A 26,057-nucleotide genomic window follows, 5' to 3' on the forward strand; every position below is an offset into this window, starting at 1 on the left:
TCATAATGAGAAGTTTGACCTATTCTGGCAGCCAATTATACAAAACAATATATGTGGTTTAACACATTTTTATCAGAGAGAAGGAAATCAAAGCCAAAGTATGATCTCATTCTTCCATATAGTGTATTAACCTATTAAAAGATTTAGAGTACTCCATCACAGAAGTGAATTAATAATTAAATGGAAGATGTCCGGTGCTTTATCACATTTTACATCCATACTTTGGTAAGAAAATGGGCATTAGTTTATTTTAAGAAAAAAGCGCCTTAATGCTGATTAGGAGCTTTAAAAAAAAAAAAAAAATAACTCCATAGAATGCAATCCCAGTTCCAAAATAATAATTCCTTCCATAGCACATTTTCAGGAGATGTGTTTATTTTTAAACATAGGTAATGATACATCCTTCATAGTGTACAGACTTTCTGCTTAACTATTATTATTGAATATTAGTTGCTTTAATAAAAATAGCTAAATACATTGAGAAAGACAAATGAAGCCCTAAAAAGAAATTACTCAACATCTGCTATTGTGAATGAGTTATTCATCTGTGACCATTCTCAGATTGTGTCAATACAAACTTTCAGGCACAACATATTCCCTCGTGATGGTGACTTTTCATCTGCACAATAATTGTATTCATAATTACATATATAGATTTTTTTAATTTTGATTGTCTAGTTCTGCAAATTGTTCAGAAAACAGAAGGTTAAGAATGACCAAACCTGATGCTGATGCTGACAATTGTTTTGAATGATACCGTACATTAGGGCTTTACACATCTTTTTCCTTTTATATGTGTTCTTAGTGTTCTGATATATAAATTAAATGAAAGAGAAAGCTTCTTTGAGTCTTGAAAGTATAAATTACTATGAGTTCCAACCTAGTACAACATGAGCAACAAGAAGATAGCACATCCCGATGGTACAGGACACAATCATCATGGGGAAACCTAACCTGAAACAAAAATAAAATAAAGATCAATAAAGGTACAATACTCTGTTCTCCGAGCAATTTATGAAAAGGGAAATTTAAGTCATTCTACACATTCCAAGCCTTGAATATGCTTATAGCAGTGCCAAAAGCATGGACATACTGAGAATATGACAACGTCTAGGAGTCTAATATTCAAGCTCACATTTCTACTTCCAGCCTATTTAAGACATAAATGGTCAAAATTAGCATAATTTCATTGCTTCCAGGGCACCTCTTCCAATTTGCTCTGTCTCAGAATCTGGCATGTCTTGTTGTTTTTTCCCCCCCAGACCATGTGCAATTAAACAGGTAAAATAACCATTCTTACAAATTATGCAGCATTAGAATGTATAATCCAGTGTGTATCACTTCCGATGAGGTGTGTAACCCTGGTATGGCACTTTATAACTTAGTCTATGCCTGAAACTCATTGAATCATTTCCTTGTTGGTCTGTACTCACATACAGCTAGAATTCCTTTCCTGTACCTCTCACCAGGTTTAATCATAGAATCATAGAACTATAGAATGGTTTAGGTTGGAAAGGACCTAAAAGATTCCTGAGTTCCACCCCCCCTGCCATAGGCAGGAACAGCTCCCACTAGACCAGGTTGCCCAAGGCCACATCCAGCCTGGCCTTAAACAACTCCAGGAAAGGAGCTTCCATAACTTCTCTGGGCAACCTGTTCCAGTGCCTTACCACCCTCACAGTGAAAAATTTTTTCCTAATATCTCATCTAAAACTACCCTCTTCCAGTATGAAGCCATTCCCCCTAGTCCTATCATTTCATGTGAACAGTCCTTCCCCAGCTCTCCTGTAGGCCCCCTTTAGGTACTGGAAGGCCACAATAAGGTCTCCCTGAAGCCTTCTCTTCTCCAGGCTGAACAGCCCCAACTCTCTCAGCCTCTCCTCATAGAAGAGGTGCTCCAGCCCTCGGAAATTGATTAATAGACTTGAATATCAATGAACCTTTGAAAATAAACACCAAGTGACTGTAAAAGTGCTAAAACTTTGCTGTTCTATCAAAACAGCTATTTGCTTTCCACCACAGATTAAGCTTTTCAGACAACACCCAGATTTTATAGCTTTAGACTGACAAACACAGGCAGAAGAGAGAGACAACTGGAAAGGATGTTGTGGAGTTGGCCGAGTCCTACTCTGCTAGATTTGTAGGTCTTCCATATGTGTGAAAACAAGGGAGTTTTCTGAAACTTAAAAGCCTTATTGTATGATACTGAGGGACTATGAAGAACCACTGCTGTGATCACACTCATTTGTTTTACGTTACTAAAATCACAAGGAGAACTGTGAAGAGAAATGATCATGTCAGAAATGACCCTCCTTACATATTTTCTTTTGTTAAGTTCAGCCAAGAATTTCCGCAAACCTCATCAAAGCATGGCAATGTTCTCTGAAGTACAGCATTTCATTTATTCTCTTCCTTGAAGTTAAACCTGTTATGGCATGCGGGTATATTAGTTGTGCCTTTTTGCCTCACTTGTTAGGAGCCCTCAGAAATGTTGCTCAAGCCCTTTCCCCTCTGCTATTGCTGATCAGAGCGCTAATGAAGAGATGTCTATTTAGTAGGTGACAGGAGGACAGCATTCTCTGAGCTTGGGTGGATGAATAGCTCCTTTCTTTAAGAAGCTACAGCTAGAAGGGACCTCTTGGGTCTGCCTCTCACCTCCTCAGGATATGAAACCACTTGCATAAAATGAAAATTGAGGTTCTTAATGTCTCACTGCTGTCTGCTCTTTCTACCTGCAGCTGCGATATAGCTCTAAACCTTGAGATCCTCATGAGTCATGTTTCTTTCATTGCTGTTTTGCTGAAAAGCTGGCTGAAGAAGGCATAGATGTGACCAGCAGATCAGAGGTGCTTTCACCTTTAACAGGCACTGGTTCAAGTTACAGACATGTGAATTTTACCACAAATGAGGGTCACTGCCAACACAAAAATAATCAGCCCTAACCTACAAAGTTTGCAGAGTAATTAGGAAACAAATAAAGCCCAAATACTCAAAAGAAAATGTTGGAATTATTTAGTGAAGAACAAGCTTGTCCATAATGCCTGTTTCATGGCCGCCTTTGACCCATTATTGAAGTGATCCCATCTCACATACTGGTAGAAATAGAGGGAAACCAAGAACAAAAGAAACCTCTTGCAAGGCTGGAAATGTACAAAGGGCAAGACTGTCAGGGCTGACAGATCATCTTCTTTCTGTCTCCTTGATATCTCCTTGAAAAAGCTGGCGTGTCCCTGTGCCCATGACCAAATGTTGCCTGCGAGATCTGCCCCAGCAGGACAGTTCCCATTCCGGGCTCCTGAGGCTTTCTCGACCATCTCCCTGGGATTTAGAACCTGGTGTGCTGGTCTCTTCTGCCATTCTGGTAAAAAGCATTATTATTGCTATTCTGGCTTCAAAGTCTTTAATGTCAGGCTGATATTTGGAATTGAGAAAAGAGAAAGGGAGAGGAGGAGAGAGAGAAGGGCTGAGTGTGTCCAAGTGGTGAAAAGTATAATAAAGAATTGTTAGGAAGGGTCATAGGATTGTCACAGCTTTCAAATATTTCCTGGCAAGTCTGAAATGCATTTGGAAGATTTATTTTTCTTTTTTCTTGTTCATATGAACATGCATAAATATACTGCAGATAAGTGTTATTTCTTTTCCAGACTTACTGGTCAGATCCTTGCTTTTGAATGACTCACTATTTGAAAGAGCTGAATCATTATTTAGTCACTAAACTATGATCAAGCTGATAATACTGTAAAACAGCAGAACAGCAGTATCCAAGCATCTCTTGGAATTATTTTAGAAAAAAAGAAAAAAAAAATTTGACGGCTAGTCTATTGTTTCTCAGACCCTTTCTTTCCTCCTCTTAGCAAATCTGATCTCTGACCCTCCCTAATGTCACTTAGATAAAAGTGTGCAGATAGGACAAAAAAGCAAAACCAGCAATGGTTGTAGGAATAAAACAGCATGGTTAAAAAATCCTCCTACATCCTTCAGTATATCTAATGAATGCTCCCTGCAGCTGTGTCCACATGACAGGCTGGGGAACCGGAGATTACTACAACTCTCATAAGAAAATCAGGTGTTGTTTGACAGAAAACAGAATTTTATTGACCTCGCAGTTAGCAAACAATGACCTAGTACTGGGAGGAGTGGGGGCAGCACAGGTCTTAATCTGTACTAATGCAACCTAACAAACCTCCCCAGAGAACACGCAGCAGCTCAGCAGTGAATGGCAGTACAACGTCTTTGTGAAGACTGGCAAGGGGAGGGAAGGATCCCAAAAGATTCAATGGCTGCTCGACAATTCAAAAGAGAAGAGAAAAGATAGTTCCAGCTTGGAGGAGGTCCGTGCAAGAAAATGGATGAATTATACACCACCGCATACAAACATGCAGGAACTGTAATCATACCCCCACTCTCACAGTGCCAGTCTAATGTGTAGCTGGAGCCAGACACAGCCTGTCTGGGGAGGAACCTCATTTCGTTTTGCGTGGATGCCTGCATAGGGCACAACTGCGAAGCCATTATTCTCATTGCATGGACAATTACCCCTCAACTTGAGGCCTGAATTTCAGGCCCACTGGCCTGAGCACTAATGTAATTGGATCGAATTCAATGTCGAATTTGTGTACCAGAGAGAGAGGAGATAAAGCTCAGTCAGTAAGTATTAGTTACTGCAGTGTTAATCGATTACCTGAGTCGGTTCAGTGCCCTATTATTGCTATTACATTACACACGCACTCCTTCAAAGGAAAACACGGCTTCTGTCCCAGGACACATACAGCATAATATGTTTAGGTACCTACATTTTCTTCTGTTGTATTAAATCTAAGAATGTATTTTAAATGATGTGAAAATTACTCCCAGCAACTCTCATTTTCAGCATACTCCTTGGGGTGAAAAAGCAGCATGTCATTCAGTTGCTCCTGCCCGGGAAAAAGGATCAGCAGAGTGTAGAAGTTATGAAAAACTTTCTTGCACTAAAACTTCAGATTAGTAAGAAACACTAATTAGCATCTTTGGCATAAAATACATTTTTACGCTATCTTGTAACAGCATCTGATGTGACATTTTTATACACAAACTAAAGGAACGGGGCAGATATATCCTGTGCCGGGCAGCCTTTTCTTCCCTCTCGCACTCTGCAGACAGGCAGGTACACGCACCCGGCATGGCACAAGAGGTTCATCCCGACTCAGGGAGTTTTCACCACTGCAGAGAGGGGGTCAGGTGCAAGGAACAGATGAATGACAGGATCTAGCATTCATCCCCCTCTTCCCTCCTCCTCTTCTTACTGGAAGCTTACATCTAAGTGAAATTGCCCAGTTTAAACATACACAGCAAGCAGATGTTAGCTCAGTGTGAGATAGTGAAAGCACTTCAAGTGAGAGCCCCAGGGATTTGTCTTGGACAAAATTTTACTTATTAATAACTTCAGCGATCCAGTAGTGAAAAGCTTGCAAATCGCCCCAGCACCAGAGAGATGCCAGACTCCATGGAGAACAGAATTCAGTATGTTCTTAACAAATTAAAATGAGAATTTGAAATGAACAAGATGAAACTCTGTGAAGGTAAGTGTGAAGTGTGTATTAGAAGTCAAACACGGGCACAAACAGCAAGGAAAATGAAGCTTTCCACTGGTAATGACCTAGTTATTTCTGTTCCTACCTTGCTGCAAGATTTCTGGCCCTGTATTTACTTAGAAGAAAAGGAAACTGGTGCACGATTATGCTGGGAATAAATCCTGGTTTTAATTAGTATCTATGGATGTGAATATTACAGTTTTCTTAGGTTATAAGTTTAACTAATATTATTTGCTAAACAATAATAGCAAAACCTTTGGGGTCTGCATTTTCCTGGACAAACTGATCTCCTACAGTACCTTGCATTTTGTGATGCTTCAAGAGTCAGCAGGACCCAGCATGTACAAGACCCAGGTCCAGTGCCCTGTTCTGACTGATTTGGGACAGGACATACGAAATGTTCTTACCCATAAAAATCACACCTACAGCCACTGCTTTCATGTACAGCTCATAACTTACACAGCTTGTGCATCCTTGAGGGGATCTGTGGAAGAACCATGCTTTCAAGGAAATGGGGAACCTTCAGTGGTTCCTCAGTGGAAAAGCAACAGCAGAAATATTCCAAGACCAAACAGTGAAAGAAGCCTGGTGGTAGCCAGGGGTAAGAGTTAAAAAAAGACTTAAAGCTAACTTCTACTCCCACTCTTATTTACAATTTAATGTACAATTTAAACTTGACTGGTGGGGCTTGCATCAGACTTAAGATTTTGCTTTTTTCTCTTCCTATCTGTTTCATGCTGCAAGTTCTGTAGAAGATGATAGAACCCCAGCTTTGCAGAAAAGGACCTGAGGGTCCTAGTGGACACCAAGTTGAACTTAAGCCCCCAGTGTGCTCTTGCAGCAAAGAAGGCTAATGGTATCCTGGGCTGCATCAGGTAAAGTATTGCCAGCTGGTTGAGGGAGGTGATCCTTCCCCTCTACTCAGAGCTGGTGAGGAGTACTGTATTCCAGTGCTGGGCTCCCCAGTACAAGAGAGACATGAACATACTGGAGAGAGTCCAATGAAGGGCCACAAAGAAGATCTCCCACGTGAGGAACAGCAGAGAGAGCCAGAACTGTTCAGCCTTGAGAAGAGAAGGCTCAGGGGGAAACTCATCAATCTGTATAAATGCCTGAAAGTACAGTGTAAAGAAGACAGAGCCAGGCCCTTCTCAGTGGAGTCCAGCAGCAAGACCAGAGGCAACGGGCACAAACTGAAACACAGGAGGTTCCCTTTGAACATCAGGAAAAACTTTTTCACTGTGGGGGTGACTGAATACTGCAACAGGTTGCCCAGGGAGATTGTGGAGACTCCATCCTTGCAAATAATCAAAAGCCATTCGGATGCAGTCCTGGGCAACAGGCTCTAGGTGGTCCCTTCCAGCCTCAACAGTTCTGTGATTCTCACCCACATAGTATGTGTTCCTCTGTTATGCAACACAGGATAAGAAAGCATCATCTGTACACCTGAAGTTTGGCAAGTCATTGGAAAATATTTAACAACTGACAGGTGACAGGTAATTCTCATTCTTGGACAGTCTCTCATCGTACACAATGCTTTGCTCTGAAGGTTTGATAATCATGAGCTTAATTTTAAAAGAACACCTAAATGGCTATGGAAGCAGCCTCAAAAAAAGAGACTCGGGTGTAGGTATACTTAGAAGATACATAAGGCTGTTTATGAACGAAAGGAAAGCTGCATCTTTTAATGAAGTTTCATAATTTGATTTGCAAAGTAACTCATTTATATTTCTCTTCAACAAAAGGCTATAACCACAATATCATGGATCCTAATGAAAAGAATATATCATAACCCTCATGAACTGAACTCTAGAGCGATGTCTTTTTTAATGGAAAATAATACAATTTCACGTTGGTGAAGAACAGGATTCAACTAGTTAACAAAAGTTATATAAGTCTACATAAGTTATAGTCTCACGCAGTACAGCTTTGTGAGTAAGTTCTTTTTTCCTTAGTTCAGCCAGGATTACAGAGCAGAGTGAAATCCTTTTTTTGAGGAAAAAGCACAGAGGACAAACCTTTACAAATGTAGAACTTGCTTGTGAATGTTGTCATTCCTGAAGTTTTCCATATTTTTTCAGATTTATCCAAAACAATCAATAAATTATTTGTATTAACATTCTTACATATATAGCTCAATTTCATTGTGTTTGTTTGCTGCCAAATTGTCCTATGGAGAGAATTTCTCAAAAGTTTATTTTGACTTTTCATCGTAATTGTTATAAAAAGAAAACCTCAGAATTCCTTGGAGAAAAAAAAATACCCATTTTTATTAGCTCTGTTGATTAATTCTCTACCTTTTTTCTATGGCTTTGGAAAGGAATGGAAACCAAAAGGAAAGATTTTTAATTTGTTGTCTGCCTTACTCTCAAAGCCACTAGGAATTTTCCTTTTGGTCAATTTCTCTGTTCTTATTATATCTGTGGTCACTTTCCTGTCATCCTATTTCTTCTCTCCCTTTCTTTCTATGCAGACTGCCTTACAAGTTTCCTGTCATTTTGACTCTGTCAACCTTTCCATCATACCAAGTCTTTGACATACTGATCCAGTTTACCTGAAAGGAAAGTATGGACTTTACTAACAGCTTAAAGAAAACAGATTCAAAATGTTTATCACATGCCTATGACCCCTTCAAATCCAGACACCTGTTGTAGCTTGGAAAGCAGGTGGCTAAAACTGCAAGTGATCATTAATTCAACATTAAATTGCTGTGAATTTTATATAGTCTGGAATTACATAAAAATTACAGTGTGGTTACCTACTAGTTACCATACACAGGAGTTACTGTGTAATTTAAATCACAGAACAAAACCTATAATCCTATTTTCTTCTGATTGCTAAAATTATAATAATTTCTCATTATATTCTATCTGTTTTGAGTCCGTGCCAAGATTTCCCATAGAGTCACTGCCAGGAGTGAACCTGAGGTAGGGAAAATCAGATTCTGAATGAGAAAATGTAAAGGTGTTAGTTTTGCCTCCCACAGTCTGAAGCACCATTCTAAAGGTGTTTTGCTGTAACCTCAACATTTTTATGTGCGGAATGAGCAATAGGCCTTTCCTTTGCCTTCCAAAATTCTGATTATCTAAAGAAAAATGTGCAAACTTTTATTGCAAGAGAATAGTTGTTCTGCCAGCTCTGCCTGGCAGATCCAAATGCCTATTGATGGAATATTTGTTGCAGTATCTGTCTAGGTCTCTGTGGTACAACTGAGATGAAATACAAGACTGTCAGAACAAGTGGCTCTGATAACTATGCAAAAACTATTCATACATGGTAAGCTAGTAACCTGTATGAAACACCATGAAAAAAAAATTAAAACCACATTGATTTGAGTAAAAAAATACTGTAACTCATTATTTAAAAAATCAGCAAGATACTAGTTATTAGATAACAGCACCTAACCATTTTTTTAGAACTCAACATACAGCTCCAACAGGAAATGGTGAAATCCTGCAGACAGCCAGGAAAGAACAGAGCTCAAGTGCAGAAACAAACCTGAAAACAGAGAACTAACGGTGACATTTTACTAGGGAAGAACAATAAAACACTGATAAATTTGTGGAAGTTATTTTTCCAACTATCCTTGTAATTCTAATATCTCTTTAAATGAAAAAAATGTTATTAATAGTTTGGAAATGTGCACAAGGTGTTCAAAACCTTCTATCTAGGTGAAAAATGTGGAAAAATAACAGTAACTTTCCATATTTAGCCTTAAGGGCCCCATGGCCAACGTAAATACCCCACATTTAAATGAGAAAGGGCAATTACTTTAGTCAAGCTCATTGCTGTCACTGGATGTAAAAGAAGCTAGATTCAGACCTTTTGACCTCTATGCAGACATGTTGGGATGCATTTTACTAAGTTTATACAGCACACTCAAATTCAGATTACTTTGCTTTATAGATTAGGCCGCAGTGGGATATCACTATAGAAAGAGACATGCACAAGCCAATGGCCTGAAAAATATCTTAAACTTAAATCACTTTTTTTAAGCATGGGAATAACTGTATCCTAACTTAGAAAACACATTTAAGTGTTTTGCTGGATCAGGACTCAAACACACAAATCAAGTGACCCCAGATATCTCATCTGTAATGTCTTTTGGAAGATATCCAAAGGCAGGAAAGCCAATACGATGATAAGACAGTATAATTCCCCTGTGTACCCATCTTTGCTTTAACCATAGAAGTTTTGGGTTTTCTCCATCTCTCTGCCCTACAGCCATGAAACACCTGTCAGAGTCTCCAACAGATAAGTTGCAGCTTCAAGCAAAAAAGTAGTTACTCTTGACATGAATGAAACAATTACCGTAAGCAACTCACAAAATTGCCCCAAGTTAACATTGTTCGCTTTCTACCTGACTACCGGTGTCTAGAGCAAACCAACCATGTTTGAACATGTGGGGGCACATCCCTTTCCCGAGGAGGCTTGTACCAGCTGACCTTCAGCCAAGGGGAGAGCCAGCAAAATGGAGAGCAGAGGAAGCTCTGCTCTGTATAGCCCATTTACAAGAGCATATTATGTCTCTTTTCCATCAACAGATACTCCCAAGAAGCATATAGTGTACAATGTTAAAGCTTCAAATTGTCAAAACTCTAGAAGTTTATCATCAAAGCAATAACTCTATTCTTTTCCATGCAGCGTTGTTATGACTATTTGAAAACAAGTGATCTTATATGCTCTGTGTTGCCAAAAAAGAATATGTGACAGGCTGAATTTTAGCTCTGCCTTTAGTCAGATGACTTTTCTTGGTTTTGCAATGCAACATGTTTGATTTTGTTTCTAACATTTGTGTTCCAGAGAGACCAAAGCATTGCAAACATAGTGTTTATTGTTAGTGCCAATGTGCAGCTAGACAAATTGTTTACCACTACATTTACTGGAGCTGAGATAAATTCTGCAAATTCTAGCAGAATTCTAGCAAATTCTACTAGTAAATTTAGTTTAAATAGTTTTAACTCAGTTTCTCGTCCATTAATGACAAAATTAATTTTTCTTTATTGCCAAGACTATTTGAGTACACATATAGTCCCTAATAATCCATTATTTGTTGCTTTAATATGAAAATCCTAGAGGCAGGGTAGACTTTCCATTCATTATTAGGGGAATATGTTCTATGTAGACAGGCAAGTTCCCTTCCTGCCTACTGAAGTAGGACATGCCATGATAAAGTGTGGCATAAAGTTTCAAGATAATTTGCTAGTAATTTTTTATTTTATCACAACCTCACATCACTCTTGGATCTATTGTTGTATATTAGCAATATATTTGTGCTCTGCATCCTCCAGGCAGACCCCAAAACAAATTTAGTCCTCAATGTTTTGCTTCTGATTTTGTTATGAAAGCTTCACGTCATTCTAAAATCTAGGAAAAGAAAATATATGAAATTGATTCAGGTCCTCAGGAAAGCAATACTTATTCCTCTCCCACATGTCTGTGTAATGAGGCATAGTTGTGAGTCTGAGCTTAAGAAGATTAAAATCATTGTGGATGACTAGAAGAGAAAATCAATGAAGTATGCCTTCTCTCACAGTACTTAAAGATACTCACGTACCGATTGTGAGTACAAACCTCGGTATTCCTGGTAGTGAATTGTTCTCATGAATTGTTTGAACAGTTCTGATAAAAATATTCTGTTAAAGAGATAGATTTATACAAAGTAGTGAGATTTACTGTGAAAAAATGAATGGTTTACGACTGCTGAAATAGGTTTTGCAATGTTTACAGTTAGTGTTTCTGTATTTTACAAAATATTTAACATATTGTAAGCTCACTTTTGACAATTATATACTTTTTGCTTTGCAAAATGGAAACTTGAGGCTGAGCCACATTTTTGTTAAAATACCTTTTTATAGCTCAAACCTCTCTGCTATAGAAATTTCTCATAAAATGAAGTGTTTTGTCTGTTTTTGAAACAAACTATCTACAAAAAATTTTTAGACTACCTTATTTTTCTACATTATCTAAACAAACCAAAGATAATGGATATGGCAGAAATTAACTGGGACTTATTTTAGTTCCAAAAAGTTTCAAATTAAATAACTTTTACTTCCTCTGTATTATCTTGCTTTTTCTCAGTGAGGATTCAGGATTGGAAATTGCCTGAATGTTATTTCCATGAACGTCCTTAGTCCCAACCCTCCACAAATGGGGCACTTTTCTTACGTTCTTTTTTTTTCTCCCCAGTGTGCTCTTTTATTTTGATTAAAGCACAAGATAAAAGGAAAATGACATTTTATGGTAGAGACTAATCAGTCAATTCTTTAATAGTTTCAACAGAGCACTCTCAACTATTCTAAAAGCCCTGGACCTTGCTAAAAAGCCAGATACTACTTTAGAAAGAATATGTTCCAGCCTGTTCCCCTCTCCTCAGTCTCCCTGCTTTGCGACTTCCGTTCCTGTGCCATATAACTTTCCTATTATATGAAACAGGAGATCTAACAAATGGACAAGACAGAAAAAGTTTAGTACAGAGAGGCAGTTAAGTACCACTAGCAGGATGTTTGAACAAGGGCTAGCTACATGACCAGTTCACAGGTGTTGCAAGTCAACCAGAAGCATCAATTGGAGTTCTCTGTCTAATTGTCACAGATGACAGATAACCCCTAAGATGCTTCAAGTTGAAAGGTCAGAGCTTGAGAAACTCCGGTACTCAACTCCTAAAAGTGCACTAAATTTTCAGGAGCTTTTTTGAGAAAGACCACATTAGTCCCAGTGTTGTTATCTAACCCCCACCATCATGATTGTCACTCAGGCCTGCATTGGGAATAAGGATTACAGACTAACTGAAATGAGGGAAAAATAGGAATAAAATTATTAGGTTGTTTGTTTGTTTTTTTTTTAATTATAAAGACATTTTGCTGTCTTCATCTTTTCAACAAGTGGGTGAAAACTAAGCTGGTTTCTTCACTAACTTCTTCCTCCCTCCTCCCAACTCCACCTCTGTAGTGTAAGAGCTGGATTGCTGCTCCAGGAATGCAAGCGTGCACCAGCGACCCACCTGTGCATTGCTTCATGGGCCTACACTTAGCTCATAACATGACACAGGAGTGCCATGGAATTTCCCCAGCAAGTGAGTTATGTAGGAGACCAGATGTTCTGGGCCAACGGTTTACACCAAGGCTACATGCACCCCGGTCTTCCTCCTTTATTGTTTTGGTTGTTTCATTTTTTTTGGACAGCTTGGACAATCAAATAGTTGGTTTAAGTGTCGTCAAGTGATTCTGAACCATCCCTAAGTCCCACTACAAAATGACACTATTATCTTTCTAAAATATCAGGATCATTGTTTCAGATATGTTTAAGACATTTTCCATTTTAGTTTATTTCTCTGAATTTGGCCCTTTCAGCTAAGGTCAACAGAATTTATATTTCCTGCCTTAGAAACAGAAGGTACAGCTATGCATTCTGATGCATTTCAACTGTAACATTATGAAAAAAATTCTTAAGCAAAAGCTTGGCATTAATATCCTTACAGTGCTCGAGATGGAATAGGTGTATTTCTTGACTGTTTGGAATAATTTAGGGGTGGTTTAGAAAGGTTTGTGTTTAAAAAGTCTATTCTTTAGGTGATTTCCATAGTACTAGGAAAACAAATCACGTGTATGGATGCCACTTAATTTTGAGCCTCTAGCAGTTTTTGTTCAGCCTTCATTATCAGTAAGTAGTGAAAAAAAAGGCTTAATAACAAATGAACCCAGAAGAAAAAATAACCACAAATATTTATAAAATTATTTAGCAATATTTAGTAATATGTGTTACACAGTACTACAAAGGCAAAGAAAAGAAAACCCGAAACAAAACAGAATTATTTTCAAACTTTCCTGGGATAAATTCTTTCCTTTTTCTTTATTAGACTTTTTCAAGGCAAGAAGAATAAAATTGATCCCAAACAAACAAACAAACAAAAAAACAAACAAAAAACCCCTCAAAACCTGCAAACCCTTATCTTTTTTTCAGGACTAGGTATCGCACCTTTCCCCAAGAAAGCAGTTCTTAGTCACTATCAGTTTAAAACTAATATCATTACCTAACCGTGACCATTTTAGCCTATTGACCTGCTAAATATATGTGCAAAAATTTAGAGTACCCCTATTTAAGTAACCCTCACTGAAGCTAAACAACTGCAAGTGTTGACTAGGAAGTTATTATTCAAGTGGTTTCTTAGTGCTGTTTAAATTAATGCAATGTTGCATTAATTATAATGTGTAAATAAAATCAGGAAGATAATTTCTAAAAGTTATCCAAACTCATTGCTAAGTTCAAGCAATAAAAAAGCAAAGAATACAGTAAATACTACCACATCTTTTCTGTGAGAAATATCTAATTTACACAAGACAATAAAAACTTATTTCCTATTCCATGAAAACTAAACCATCAAACTTCCTTTGAGCAGTTCTAATTTCAAATGCATTATAGTGAAAATAACATAAACACAAAATCCTTCTTTCTTCTTATCATGTTGGGAGACACTAAGATAGTCTGTTTGACAAGTTATTTAATAACAGAGGGAAAATCACCTTGATACTTTTATTAAAAATATCAAATTATTTGATAAAATGAAATGCCATGTAAAACTGTGATGCTGGTATAATTCCAAATGTCTGTATGATGCTTTGGCAAGCAAACATGAAGCATGGGAGAAAGCAAGCTCAAGCTGAGGAAAACTGATGTACTCTCTTAAGAAGACTTGTTAGACAGGGTTTATATGGCAAATGTGTATAAGCTTCATACTGACAGCATTCTGAGTTTCCCAGACTTCATGCTTCCTCCCGCCATTTAAGTTACCTTTGTGTTTGGCTCTCTTGCACATTGTTTTTCAAAACAATGTTTAGAGATACAGAATTTCTCCAAGCAAATATTCTCAATCCAGCATTTTCTGACTAATTCTGGTAATTGCTAAAGTAGCGTATTCAATTAGAAAATCACTTTCTAATTTCAATAGTCTTTGAATAAGACTCTTGTTCAGCAACTATAGTGACTGTCGAATCAAGTTGAGCATGTTATAATTATCTGGAAACTTGGCACTTGATGTAAGAACTATATGAAGTTGCAAAAAGTAGGATGTTTTTGGATAACAAAAACTATTTATACCAGCATATATGACATTACACATGTGAAAGTTCAAATAAGTCTTGCTTTGAACAAACAACTGTATGTGAATTTTATATCAACTCCCAGGTGGAAAAAAACAAAAACTGAGTTACGGCAGTTTGGGTTTTTATCTCTCCAAGTCAAATTACAAAAAGCATGGAAATGAGCAAGCACTTCACTGATTCTTCTCTACTTACAATCCTTTCTACTTGTCTGAACTTGTTCCCTTCTCAAACTCCCCTTCCTCCCTTCTCCCACCACCTCACTTATCCCCAGCATAAGACACACAGTCTGTCAGAACAGGTCTATCTTCCACCCAAGCTCAAACCCCGTTGCTCCTGGGAATACACCTCATACTCTCTGCCCCTTACTGTGGGGCAGTGGTGGCCTCACACCTTCCCTTAAAATACTTGATCTTCCAGTAGTCAGAAAGGCCCACGGTGGCACTAACCAGCCAGGACCCTCAAGACGATTTACAGATTTGGTTCTTCAGCTAGGGAATGTCATCCAGACTGAAGTAAGAAAGGAGATTTTCAGTTCAGTCTCAAAATCATGAGTCACACCTGGACTCATAGCACTGTATTCTCATTTCAGGGAGCAGTAGGGTGACTGACCAGCTACTTGTTTCTTCAAAATCCAAAGGCACAAATGATCACTGTAGGTTTAACTCTAAATAACAATAAACAGATGAATGAAAAACTGTAGCCAAATCATCATTTCTATGGCATCAGTTTCTTTATATAGAAGCTCTTGGCCATAGTCCTTCCATGTTAATCATCCCTCCCTGCATCCCCTCCACCTCTGCTTTGCTGCCTGCCATTCCCCAAATATATTTGTTTTGCCTTTTGGTGTTATCTCTAGTAAAGACCGCTCCACACCCTCTCCTATCTGTTTCACCACAGCTATTCTTACAAAGTCAATTCATGCATATGTGAGAAAAGAATATATGCTGTGGGACACACCTGTACAAGTCTACATCTGACCTACTGGCCTTTCTAGGACAGAATTTGTTCGACTTTTAATAGTTGTTTGTGTTAGAATGAAATGAATTACCTTCGAAAAGTTACTTTTCTCCATTGACTACAACGAGAGCTGAGGTGTGGAACTAAAGACACCAACACTGTAGAACGGAAAAGTGAGGTGAGGTGAATCTTTCCTTTACTGACAAAAAGCTCTATGAACACTGGAAAATAATGAAGCCTTATTTCCTGCCAACTTCTGTCTTAAGTTTGATTGGCTTTCTGTCTAAGTAGAAAGCTCCAGCTGAAGCTTTCTTCCTTAACTTATAATGACACTCGCCTGCACGGATTTTTTCAGTGTGTAAAGTATGGGCTCAGACTGCACTTTCTCCTCAGTGGGAATACTAATGGACTTTCTTTTCTTCTTCCCAGCTACCATCTTTGATGAAAATTCAGGGATTTTAATTATATTTGAGAAATCAAGCCTCCTTTCCCCACCATCCTCTTCCCTGTCAAAAGTATTTGAAGTCAACAAGCACATTCAGAAGTTATTAGGTGGGAAACATACAGACACATTCACAGTAGTATGATTGCACAGGAAAGCAGATGAAAAGTTAGGCTTTGATGGAAAGAGAGGAACAAAAAGCTTTTCAAAAGCATTCCTTTTTCTGAAATGTACTTGTTACAAGCAACTAACAGATCTTGAGATGTGCCAAAAGCTTACTTTGATATAACTCAGGAATGATTAGAGAAAGGGATCTAGCTTTGCATGTGCTTACATTATACAGTTCTCATCTCCAACTTGTTATCAGAATGCTTATAGGTGTAGGAAGGTAACAGGGAAGAGAAAGAAATGTGAAGTTAAAAGCATGAATTAGCATACATTTTTATTTGAATTTTTATGTAATCCCTGAGGAATTGTTAAGTTAAACATAAAAACTAAAACTCAGTTATTAAATTTTAAAAAAATGTTATTACCACAATTCAATTGTAAATGTCAAGGCAATCTTAACTAGTGTGCTGCTGTTGACACTCCTACAGTATATATCTCAGAATTTAATAAGAAATAGAAAAGTGAAGTTCCATTTACCCAAATATTTTAAAACAGCTGTATGACTTAATAAATTATCTCTGACAAAGTCCAAATAAAAGGAGTATTTTAACCAGTTTACTACTCGGACATATACCTACTGAACATGAAAACACTGCTTAAGGACGGAATAATTTATCATTATTGCTCAAAGCGATAATACTTCTGCATGTAGTCTGTATTCTGAACAGTTACATAGTCTGAATACTGTTCAGAAATCTCACAAAGCCAAACATTAATATTCCAGCGGTGTACCACATAACCGAAAAGTTAAATTATTCTTCTGATGAAGAATAATATCTGCCAAAATACAAAGAACAAGTGAACTGCTCGTATGCCTTGGTTGAAATTAATAAACATGAAAAATGTATTTGAGGTTTTTTTCCAAATGCAACTACATTATTAGTTTGCACCAAATATACCATGCTCTGGTAGCTACAATGGAAATAAACAACTTGCACAAGTGTCACTGAAGTAATTCATTTAATAATACCCTACAGCACATATTTAGCATTTCAAATTCTTCTATGCATTGACATCCTAATTGCTAGCACTTCAGAATATACACTGACTAAATATACGTTCTGTCAGAAGAATATACTCACTAGATTTTCTGTACAATATTCAAAACATGGGATAATCTTAGTAACCATTTAAGTGAGGAGATACTTATTCTGCAGTCTGACTAGTACAGTGACAGAACATCAAAGTCCATGTAAATATATGAAGTGATTGCAGATATAACCAATGGCTTTTTGAATGTCAGTGTAGCAGATATAAAGCTCCTTTTCCTTGGTATGCATGTACACACATTTGTGGCAGAGAAATTAAATTAGTTTACCCTGTAAGACAAAACGCCCTGCAGTGGCAACAAAAAAGTTATACAATACCTGCTGCCTATTTCTCCTTGTAAAGAGCATAAATCTTGTGCAATATATACAGCATCTGGTGGGGTCAGCTCTACACTCTAACACAGGTCATGTAGTTCTCTTCCATGTTAGTGTATAAATATGTATAAAAAATAGGATTTTCCTTGACTAAGCTGTAACATAAACTGCTAGAGTAAAGTGCAGATTTCATTTCAGGCCTCAGCTTGGCCCTCAACCTATTTCTTCTTTTTTTCCTCAGTCAGTGGCAGAAACTTTAAAAATACTTTATCATACTAGAGCATCTAATTTGATTGCCAACAAAGTCATTCTCACTAAAGTGCACTCCATGACCTCTTACGGGAAACTAAAAGCAATGTTTCTTCCTCATCCTCCCAGCAAAGTCACTGTTTTTGACACAGCTGCCTGTACAATTCTTGACTTCGGAGGCTGCTTCATCTTCCAGCTCTTCTCTGACCTCTCTTCATATGTGTATCACTCTGTCCTCTTGCTGAAGAGATGCTGTCCTTGATCCTCTTCTCCCTCTTCCCCTGTCTCCCACCTATGCGTAGTTTCACCACATACAATCCAGCAGTGTTCCCTGTGATGACAATTCACTGATTTCCTCCCCTCCAATTAAGCTAACCTCATTCTCTTCAAATCACAGCTCAGTGCACTACTGTGCCAGGTCTTTACAGATGTCCAGCTATCAGTTTAGTCTCCATGCCAGTCAGCACAGTTCTCTTTTTTACCCCTGCAAATCATTCCATTAATTTCCTTTCTTCATCACATTTTACTCCTTACCCTCACACATCATTTTAGTCAGTTTGGATTCACATCCCTGTTAAGAGCTTCACATCCAACCTACATTTAAACCTCTTGCAGATTAGCTCTGTGCAATTGTTCAGTCCTGCCTATTCACATAAGTAAAATGCTAACCTAGGGCTCTGTCACCTCAGTTTCTCAATGTCCTTTTCTCTGGCCTCAAGAAATATCAAGGTTTATTCTCCAGCTCCAAAAGTTGGATCATTGCAGGACTCTCTTTGCATCCCTCCACTAGCTCTCTTTTGAAGAAAGAAGAAGCTTTGTCAACATTCATAGAGTAGCACCTCATTAATTATCCGCTTATTGACAGTGCAACGTTTCCACCTGCATCCTGGTGTCAGCCCTCATCACCACTTGTCACATTGCATATTAGTACCTTAGTCCCATAATGCTTCCCAGGTAGGGGTCCCCCACAACTGCCTGTAAAGTCACTTTGTCAGCATTCCTCCATTCCATTTTGCCCTGGCACAACTGGCGCTGCACAGTCATCTTCACTGCAGTCTCGGTACTACATTTCTTTGTGTTTCACTGTCAGTTGGACTAACATCACCTACCACGGAATGTCTGAAACTGAGGCACTCAGATTTAGGCATCGGTGTGTGCAGCTATCAGAAAGAGACAGGCACTTATATGCATACATGAACACTGAGGTGCCTAAGTATATTCAGATCAACTTGCAGACTTTTTCCAGTCATACTTAGTAACTCTAAGAGATTACTTCTTTCTACAAATCCTGTCTTTGCCATGTCCCCAAAACATGTAGCAAGCTCCCCCAAGATTGCAAGCGCAGGATAACAATGGAGGTCCTACATGCGTAAATACAAATCACAAAAGGTCAATTATTCCTGTCTGAAGGGAAGCCACCTTCAGGGCCAGGCAGAACTGGTTTTAGGGCATAATAAAGAGAGCTAAGAAAATGTATCCAGTGTATGTAAAGCACTGTATGTATGGTTAAAATGCAAAGGAGGTAAGAAGCAAGCATAAGAAGAGCTACAGCTCCAATATGAATGACAGCAAATGAAAAGCAGAAACAAAATTGCTCCAACATGGGATCCACCACATCTGATCAATGGCACTACTTATTTGTAGCAGGTCCTTCCTTACCTTTGGTAGAGAAAGACACCTGTTTTTCTGTTTGACATTCATGAAGTTTTGCTGCCAAATTTCTATAATAATTTGTAACGTATTATCTTTTGCTATATAACTGGGCTAAATAAATTACAATTCTAAGGAGCTGTGTTTTCTTCTCCAACCTTCCCAACTGATACCATTACTGATATTTTAGTGCTAAGCTAACGTACATGCAGCTACAATATGACATCTATGACAATCTTCTGTTTATATTGACGACGCAGGAAGTAGAGGGCGGGTTAAACACCTCACTTCAGTAGCCTAAATTAGGTGAGGTGAACCCTACTCTCTGTATTCATTACTATTAAACAATCTTATACTCAGATTACAGGTTGGCTGAACAGGTACCATGTTGTCAGACAGCCCTTTTTGCAGCGCTTCACCTTTTTACTGTGCTGGTACTTGGCAAGAACTTGGCTCTGTGGTAAAAGCAGCTGCAGGAATCAGCACAACAAACCCAGGTGGAGTAGACAGCTCTGGCCTGAGAACACGCACATGAGTGCAACCCTCATGAAACTGCCTGCACAATAACCCTACTTTGTACTAGCACAGCATATATCAGAAGCACAATGTGTTTCTAAAGGAAGCCAAAAGAAACCCTTCCCAGAAGAAATGCAGTGGTCTCCACTAACTGAGTCGATATCAAAAGAACAATGAAATATTCTGCGCTACAGAAAGATTTTGCTTTGACTGTCTCAGTTCATAATCCTGGCAATCAAGAGCAATTTAGTTCCCATACATTATGCTAGCCTCAGGAGCTCATAGATAACTTCTACAGTCTGGGGAACGGAACTTGCTGTTACAAGAATTTATGTACCTGCATGTTATTTGGTAATGTATGTTTCAATGAATTACATTTAAATTAAACAAGCACTGAAAGAAAAAAAGGTGGTATCAGCAACCAACAGATGCAGATACTGCTAGATTAAGCAGGTCATTTTGGTCCCAAAGCTATACAAATGGCCCAAGAGCCATTTGCTGTTTTATAAGCAGCCTTGTAATCACCTATCAGGAAGGTACAGCTCCATCTGGCTGAAGACAATTTCTTGCATTAGATTTCTTGTATCACCTCCTGGCTTACACCACATTACTGAACCATCTCATAAACTCTGTATATAATCCGACAGTGCCTACAGTGACAGCTCACAGTCTAAATGTTTGCATTAAGAAAAAATGTGTTCTTTCACAGCAAGAGATAAAACAAATTTACAAGAGATTCTGGAAATATTAAACCAGAAGGAAAATACTTTCTCTTGTTACAACACTATCATTAGCAGGACTCATATTTGCTCCATAAATGCCTGACCCTTAAAGAGGCATGAGCAACAGCTGAGTTTTTCAAAAGGGCATGGTCTGTCCTAGTTCTGCCCTCCTCCAGACTCACTGAAGAATGTCCATTAGCTTCAACTGAGACATGTTAGACTTCCAATGTATACTTTCAGCAATCACAGTTCTCACTGTTTTGTTTCTAAAAATGAGACAGGATCAGCCTTGTCAATAACAACACCAAAACAAAAACAGTTCGGCCTCTGATATTTCCAACTATCTAAGAACCACATTTAAGACCAACGGTACATGACATGGACCTCAGCACAATGAATGAAATGGAGCTCCCTCATCCAGAACCCATGTTCCATCTCCTCTGTGCTTCAGCCAACACAGCTCATGGGCCCTACTTCCCATCATTCATCAGCACACTTAGAGCCTGAGGCTTACTGGACAGTGATAACAGGCATTGCCTTAAAATACTAAACTCAGCCATCTGCCACACTGAAGTCTCCTGAAAAAACAGGTAACCTGCCAGTCTGCAGATTTGTTCCACTGTCTCTGAAGGTTCTTGCTGCGTGTCGACATGCTGCAAGTTTGGGTTTTCCAGTGTTTGGCTCCAGGCTGCTTATCCCTGGATATACACAAATTGACATACATGCCCTAATCTAAAATGAGTCAAATCATTCCTTTGGCAAGAAAACACAAGCTTGCTGGTTTTCCACATTCTGCCATGGCTGTCATTAAAGGAAGGATTATTTTTTTTTTTTACAGCAAAATAGTTTTCTTGGGGTGTATGTCACCACAGTTACACCAAAGATCATAGAGCAATGTAGACAGTGTGTACAGGGCTGAGATAGCACTACATCAGCAAGTAGAGGTACCAGCAGCAGCCTAGTCCAAGCATCAGGGAGCTCAGTGCATTCCACTTAATTAGCCATGTAATTGTGATTACACTACTACAGCTGATTAAGATCAGGAACATGTTAATTACACTGAAGTCACCTGACATATTCCTGGACTGTGGGATTCAGCTTCAGATTCAGACACCTAAACTCAGGTGCCTACTATGTAGACATCTACATGGGAGGTGGCTAAGTTCTCACTGCAGTCAGGGAAGACCCAGCCAATACAGCAAACGGAAACTGCAGAGGTGTCCATCTTATCCTGCTCTGATACCTGTATTTGGTAAGATAAGGAGATTTTTAGACACAGCCAAAATACTCCTGAGGAGAAAGAGATACTGTTTTCTTTTTGCATTTGTTAAATAGACTGATAAAGTTAAACTCTGAGGATTTATGTCAACTTTTGCTGTTTTTCTGTAGTTAAATCATACCCTCCTTCCACTATGAGTTTGCACAAAGATGCAGAAAGCACAGGCTGTCTCTTTGTAAAAACCCACCTTTCACAGCAGTGAAATTTAAAAGATAAGCCAGACTAGTGTATTCTCTCCCACTGTCACCACATCCAAGTGCCCCCACTATTATCTAAGACTTACTTGCAAAGCAATCCCATTTGTCACTCTAGAGTAATAAACAACCCTTTTAGTCCTTTTAAACTTGGATATTTGTGGTCCTTTTAATATAAGGATGTCTTCATTTTATAACTCTACATATCAGGGATATTCTTGTGTTTACTGTGAACTACATACTTCCTGAATTTCTGTGATATACATATGTGGCACTTGAATTGCATGAAGACCAAAGATTTTCTGGCAAATCTTCCCTGGGCTGCTAAATGTATTGTTCACATAAAGTAGCATGGTCTAGGCCAGTTCAAGTAAGCATACATACGTTAACAAAGTTAGAAAAATCAGCTGTTAAATGGAAAGCTAGTTCCAATCTTAACCACTTTGGCTTTACAGTTCCTGCATCAAATGTTCATGGAAAATAAAAATGAAATATTTTTCTGGATAAATCCTGATCCATACTGTTAAAATTATTTTGAAAATATGTATTAATTGCTTGCTAGAAAAATAGTCCTGTTTTATTTTTAGCTAATGAACTCCAAATGTCCAACACACTTTGCTTTTAATTAGATAAAATATTTTAAGAAAAGAGATGCCAAATTGAAATATTAAAAAAAGTTGATGTATTAATGTTTCCATTACATTGTCTAAGGATACGTCCTCCTTCAAAGCTGGTCAAGTAAACAGAGGTTGTTGTCAGAGATTCTAGAAAGAAGTGGTGTTTTCATTTCATATTACCATTTTTATAACCCAAAATAGCACAGCACCTAGATAGCAAAACATACTTTGTAGACACTAGTATGTGGAAACCTTCGCAGCTGAAGCAAATTTAAAAACCAAAACTGGCTGAACAGGCAATCATCATAAATTATACATTCTAAATTGCAAATTCAAGATTTACTTTAAGGGTCAGCACAAGAAACTGCAAAAATTATATGGAAGGAAACTACTACATGAGAACAAAAAATTCTCATCTAATTGACTAACAATTTCCTTGTTCTTTTAGGAGGCTATTTGAGGAGGCCACAAAGCTAAAATATTATTTAAGGAATCATTAAATAATTTTTATGCAAAACCGACCAAACAAAATATTTCATTGATGTGGCTAACACACCATGTAGTGAAAACCATTTTTAAAATCCCATGTATTTCTCAATTTATATTTTTGGCCCCAGTCTAGCAAAGTACTTAAACTACCTGTATCTTTTTGATTGTAATGGACTATTTCCATGCTTAAAATTAGGCATATTAGGGGGCAAGCATGGGATCTGGAACTTTTCTTATTTTTGTGCATCAGTATGAATTCAAGTTACAAAGACAAATGATGTCACACAATCTATATGACTAAGCTCATAAGAACAGAAGAAAAGATTAATTTCAGATTTATCTTTGACTTTCAGCATAGCTTGTGTTGAGTGGACTTGCTCTTGATTTCAAATTCTTCCAATTTGCGCTTCAGTCATTGTTTTCATCAATTTTGAAAATCTTATGGAAATATTCCTAGTTATCCTGGGTTTAATAAAAGCAATCTTAATTGTAGTCACAGCCTAGAATGACTTTTGTGATCCTGAAATATCTGTAACAAGTCTCAGCAATGGTAAAAGTAAAGAAAGATCACAATTTACGTCATGAAGACCCTTGGAAATAACCAGACAGTATTTGATTTACTGTTCTTGCACCAGGAAGTTTTTGATAATTCCAATGTTAAATGTCAATTAAATCTCTAACACCTTTGCCATTGGAATACTTATCTGTACGTGTCTAAAGACAGAATGTGTTCCCTTTTAACAAACATCATACTTCTATGAATTCTGTGATTTATGACAAGCATCAGCACATACGTAGCAATGAGAATACTTTTGGTTCAAAATATTGTATCATTTTCAACAGGAATTTATTTCTGATAACAGAAACATTTCAGCTGCTTTCATTGAAATAAGAAGCTATACATAGTCATATTTAATGGTGAAATTTGCAAACATTAGGTTCATATCTGGGGTTTAACTCACTAGATGATCCTCATCTAACAAAAAATAATATAACACTTCTTTAGAAATTTAACAAGGGACTTGGGAAACCCAGCAAAGAACCATTAAAGAGGAAAGTAACAGTAAAACGTGTAAGATTATTACAAGTTTCATGCAGAAGAATTCCTCTGGGACCACAGGTGTCTCCATGAGCTACAAACATAAATAGCTAATCTTGCATTTCTTGTGCAGCAAAAATTCCCCCTAGCCAATAAAAATTTATGGTTCTTATTTTATGCATAATCAGACTTGAAGATTATGCACAACATAATCTTCAAGACATAATTGTGTCTATCAACAATGAATGATTCTTTCAGAAGTTATCCTTGAATTTGAAACTTGCAGTAGGTATGCATCATGAGCTCTTTATTTTAATACCTTCTGGTCTAAATCTGATAAATGCAGAACTTAAATAAAAATATGTTACATGACAACAGAAAAATAAAAATATATACAAAATTTTCCCAGGGATGAGAATACTAAGGTGAAGTAAACATAGCAAAAGGGTTAATTCCTACATACAAAACAGCTGACTGGTAAAGAATTGTAGGTTGTTAACTAAATATACTTTACATTTAGAAATGCAAAATCAAGTCAGTGTCCTTCCATTTTTACTTCCTAAATACACTGGACAAATGATGCCTGCTTGCTGCACATATATTTTTAATGTAAACTGAAATACAATGACTGTGACTGGCCACCTAAGCATCCATGCACAATCTTCACCAAGACTGCACCAATAAGGCACAGTAGGAGAATCCCTTTCAAGTCCCAATATTCCCAAGGAATCAGATCTTGGTCAGCATATAGAATCATAGAATCATTTTGCTTGGAAGGGACCTTTAAGATCACCAAGTCCAACCGTTAACCTTACACTGCCAAGTTACAACTAAACCACGTCCCTCAGTACTACATCTACCCATCTTTATATACTTCCTGGGATGGCAACTCAACCACTTCCCTGGGCAGCCTGTTCCAATGCTTGACAACCCTTTTGGTGAAGAATTTTTTCCTAATATCCAATCTAAACCTCTCCTGCCACAACCTCAGGCTGTTTCCTCTCATCCTATCACCTGTTACTTGGGAGAAGAGACCAACCCCCACCTTGCTGCAGCCTCCTTTCAGGCAGTTGTAGAGAGCAATAAGGTCTCCCCTCAGCCTCCTTTTCTTCAGGCTAAACAACCCCACTTCCCTCAGTTGCTCCTTGTAAGACTTGTGCTCTAGACCCCTCACCAGCTTTGTAGCCCTTCTCTGGACATGCTCCAGCACCTCAATGTCTTTCTTTTAGTGAGGGGCCCAAAACTGAACACAGTATTCATGGTGCAGCCTCACCAGTGCCAAGTATAGGGGGACGATCACTTCCCTAGTCCTGCTCAGCATACTATTCCTGATACAGGCCAGGATGCTATATGGCTGCACTGGTCTATGAGCTGCCCTTTTACCGTCATTCCAGTTTTTGGAGGGAAAGCGTACATAGAGAGAAAGTAATACAGGGGAATGGGAAAAAAAAAACTGTCCCGGCCGCACCCTGCAGCACCAAGGACAGCGCCGTCAGCGCTGTCCTCTGCTCACCACCAACCTGGGCACAGCGACCCGTGCAAAAACCATCGCAAGACCGTCATCATCTCTGAAACAGCAGGTAGTTGTAGTTGCAGTTGCTTTAGTTTTGGCTAAAGCACGAGGTTATCATTTAAAGTGCCTTTCATTTATTTAGACAGATGAAATACAGACTTGAACCCGGCTCAGCCAGATCCTGCTG

The 26,057-nt window shown here is 38.2% G+C and overlaps 1 protein-coding gene across 1 annotated transcript in view; it reads right to left on the reverse strand.

Moving 5' to 3' along the window:
- Nucleotides 1–866: 866 nt before the first annotated feature.
- Nucleotides 867–26,057, reverse strand: part of OCA2 (oculocutaneous albinism II) — a 178,297-nt gene continuing 153,106 nt past the window's right edge. Inside the window, exon 23 of the mRNA XM_009882100.1 lies at nt 867–954. Within this exon, the coding sequence (XP_009880402.1) occupies nt 867–954 (88 nt within the window). The remainder of the gene's footprint in view (nt 955–26,057) is intronic.

Source organism: Charadrius vociferus, unplaced genomic scaffold, assembly GCF_000708025.1.
Source record: "Charadrius vociferus isolate BGI_N301 unplaced genomic scaffold, ASM70802v2 scaffold273, whole genome shotgun sequence".
Taxonomy (NCBI): domain Eukaryota; kingdom Metazoa; phylum Chordata; class Aves; order Charadriiformes; family Charadriidae; genus Charadrius; species Charadrius vociferus.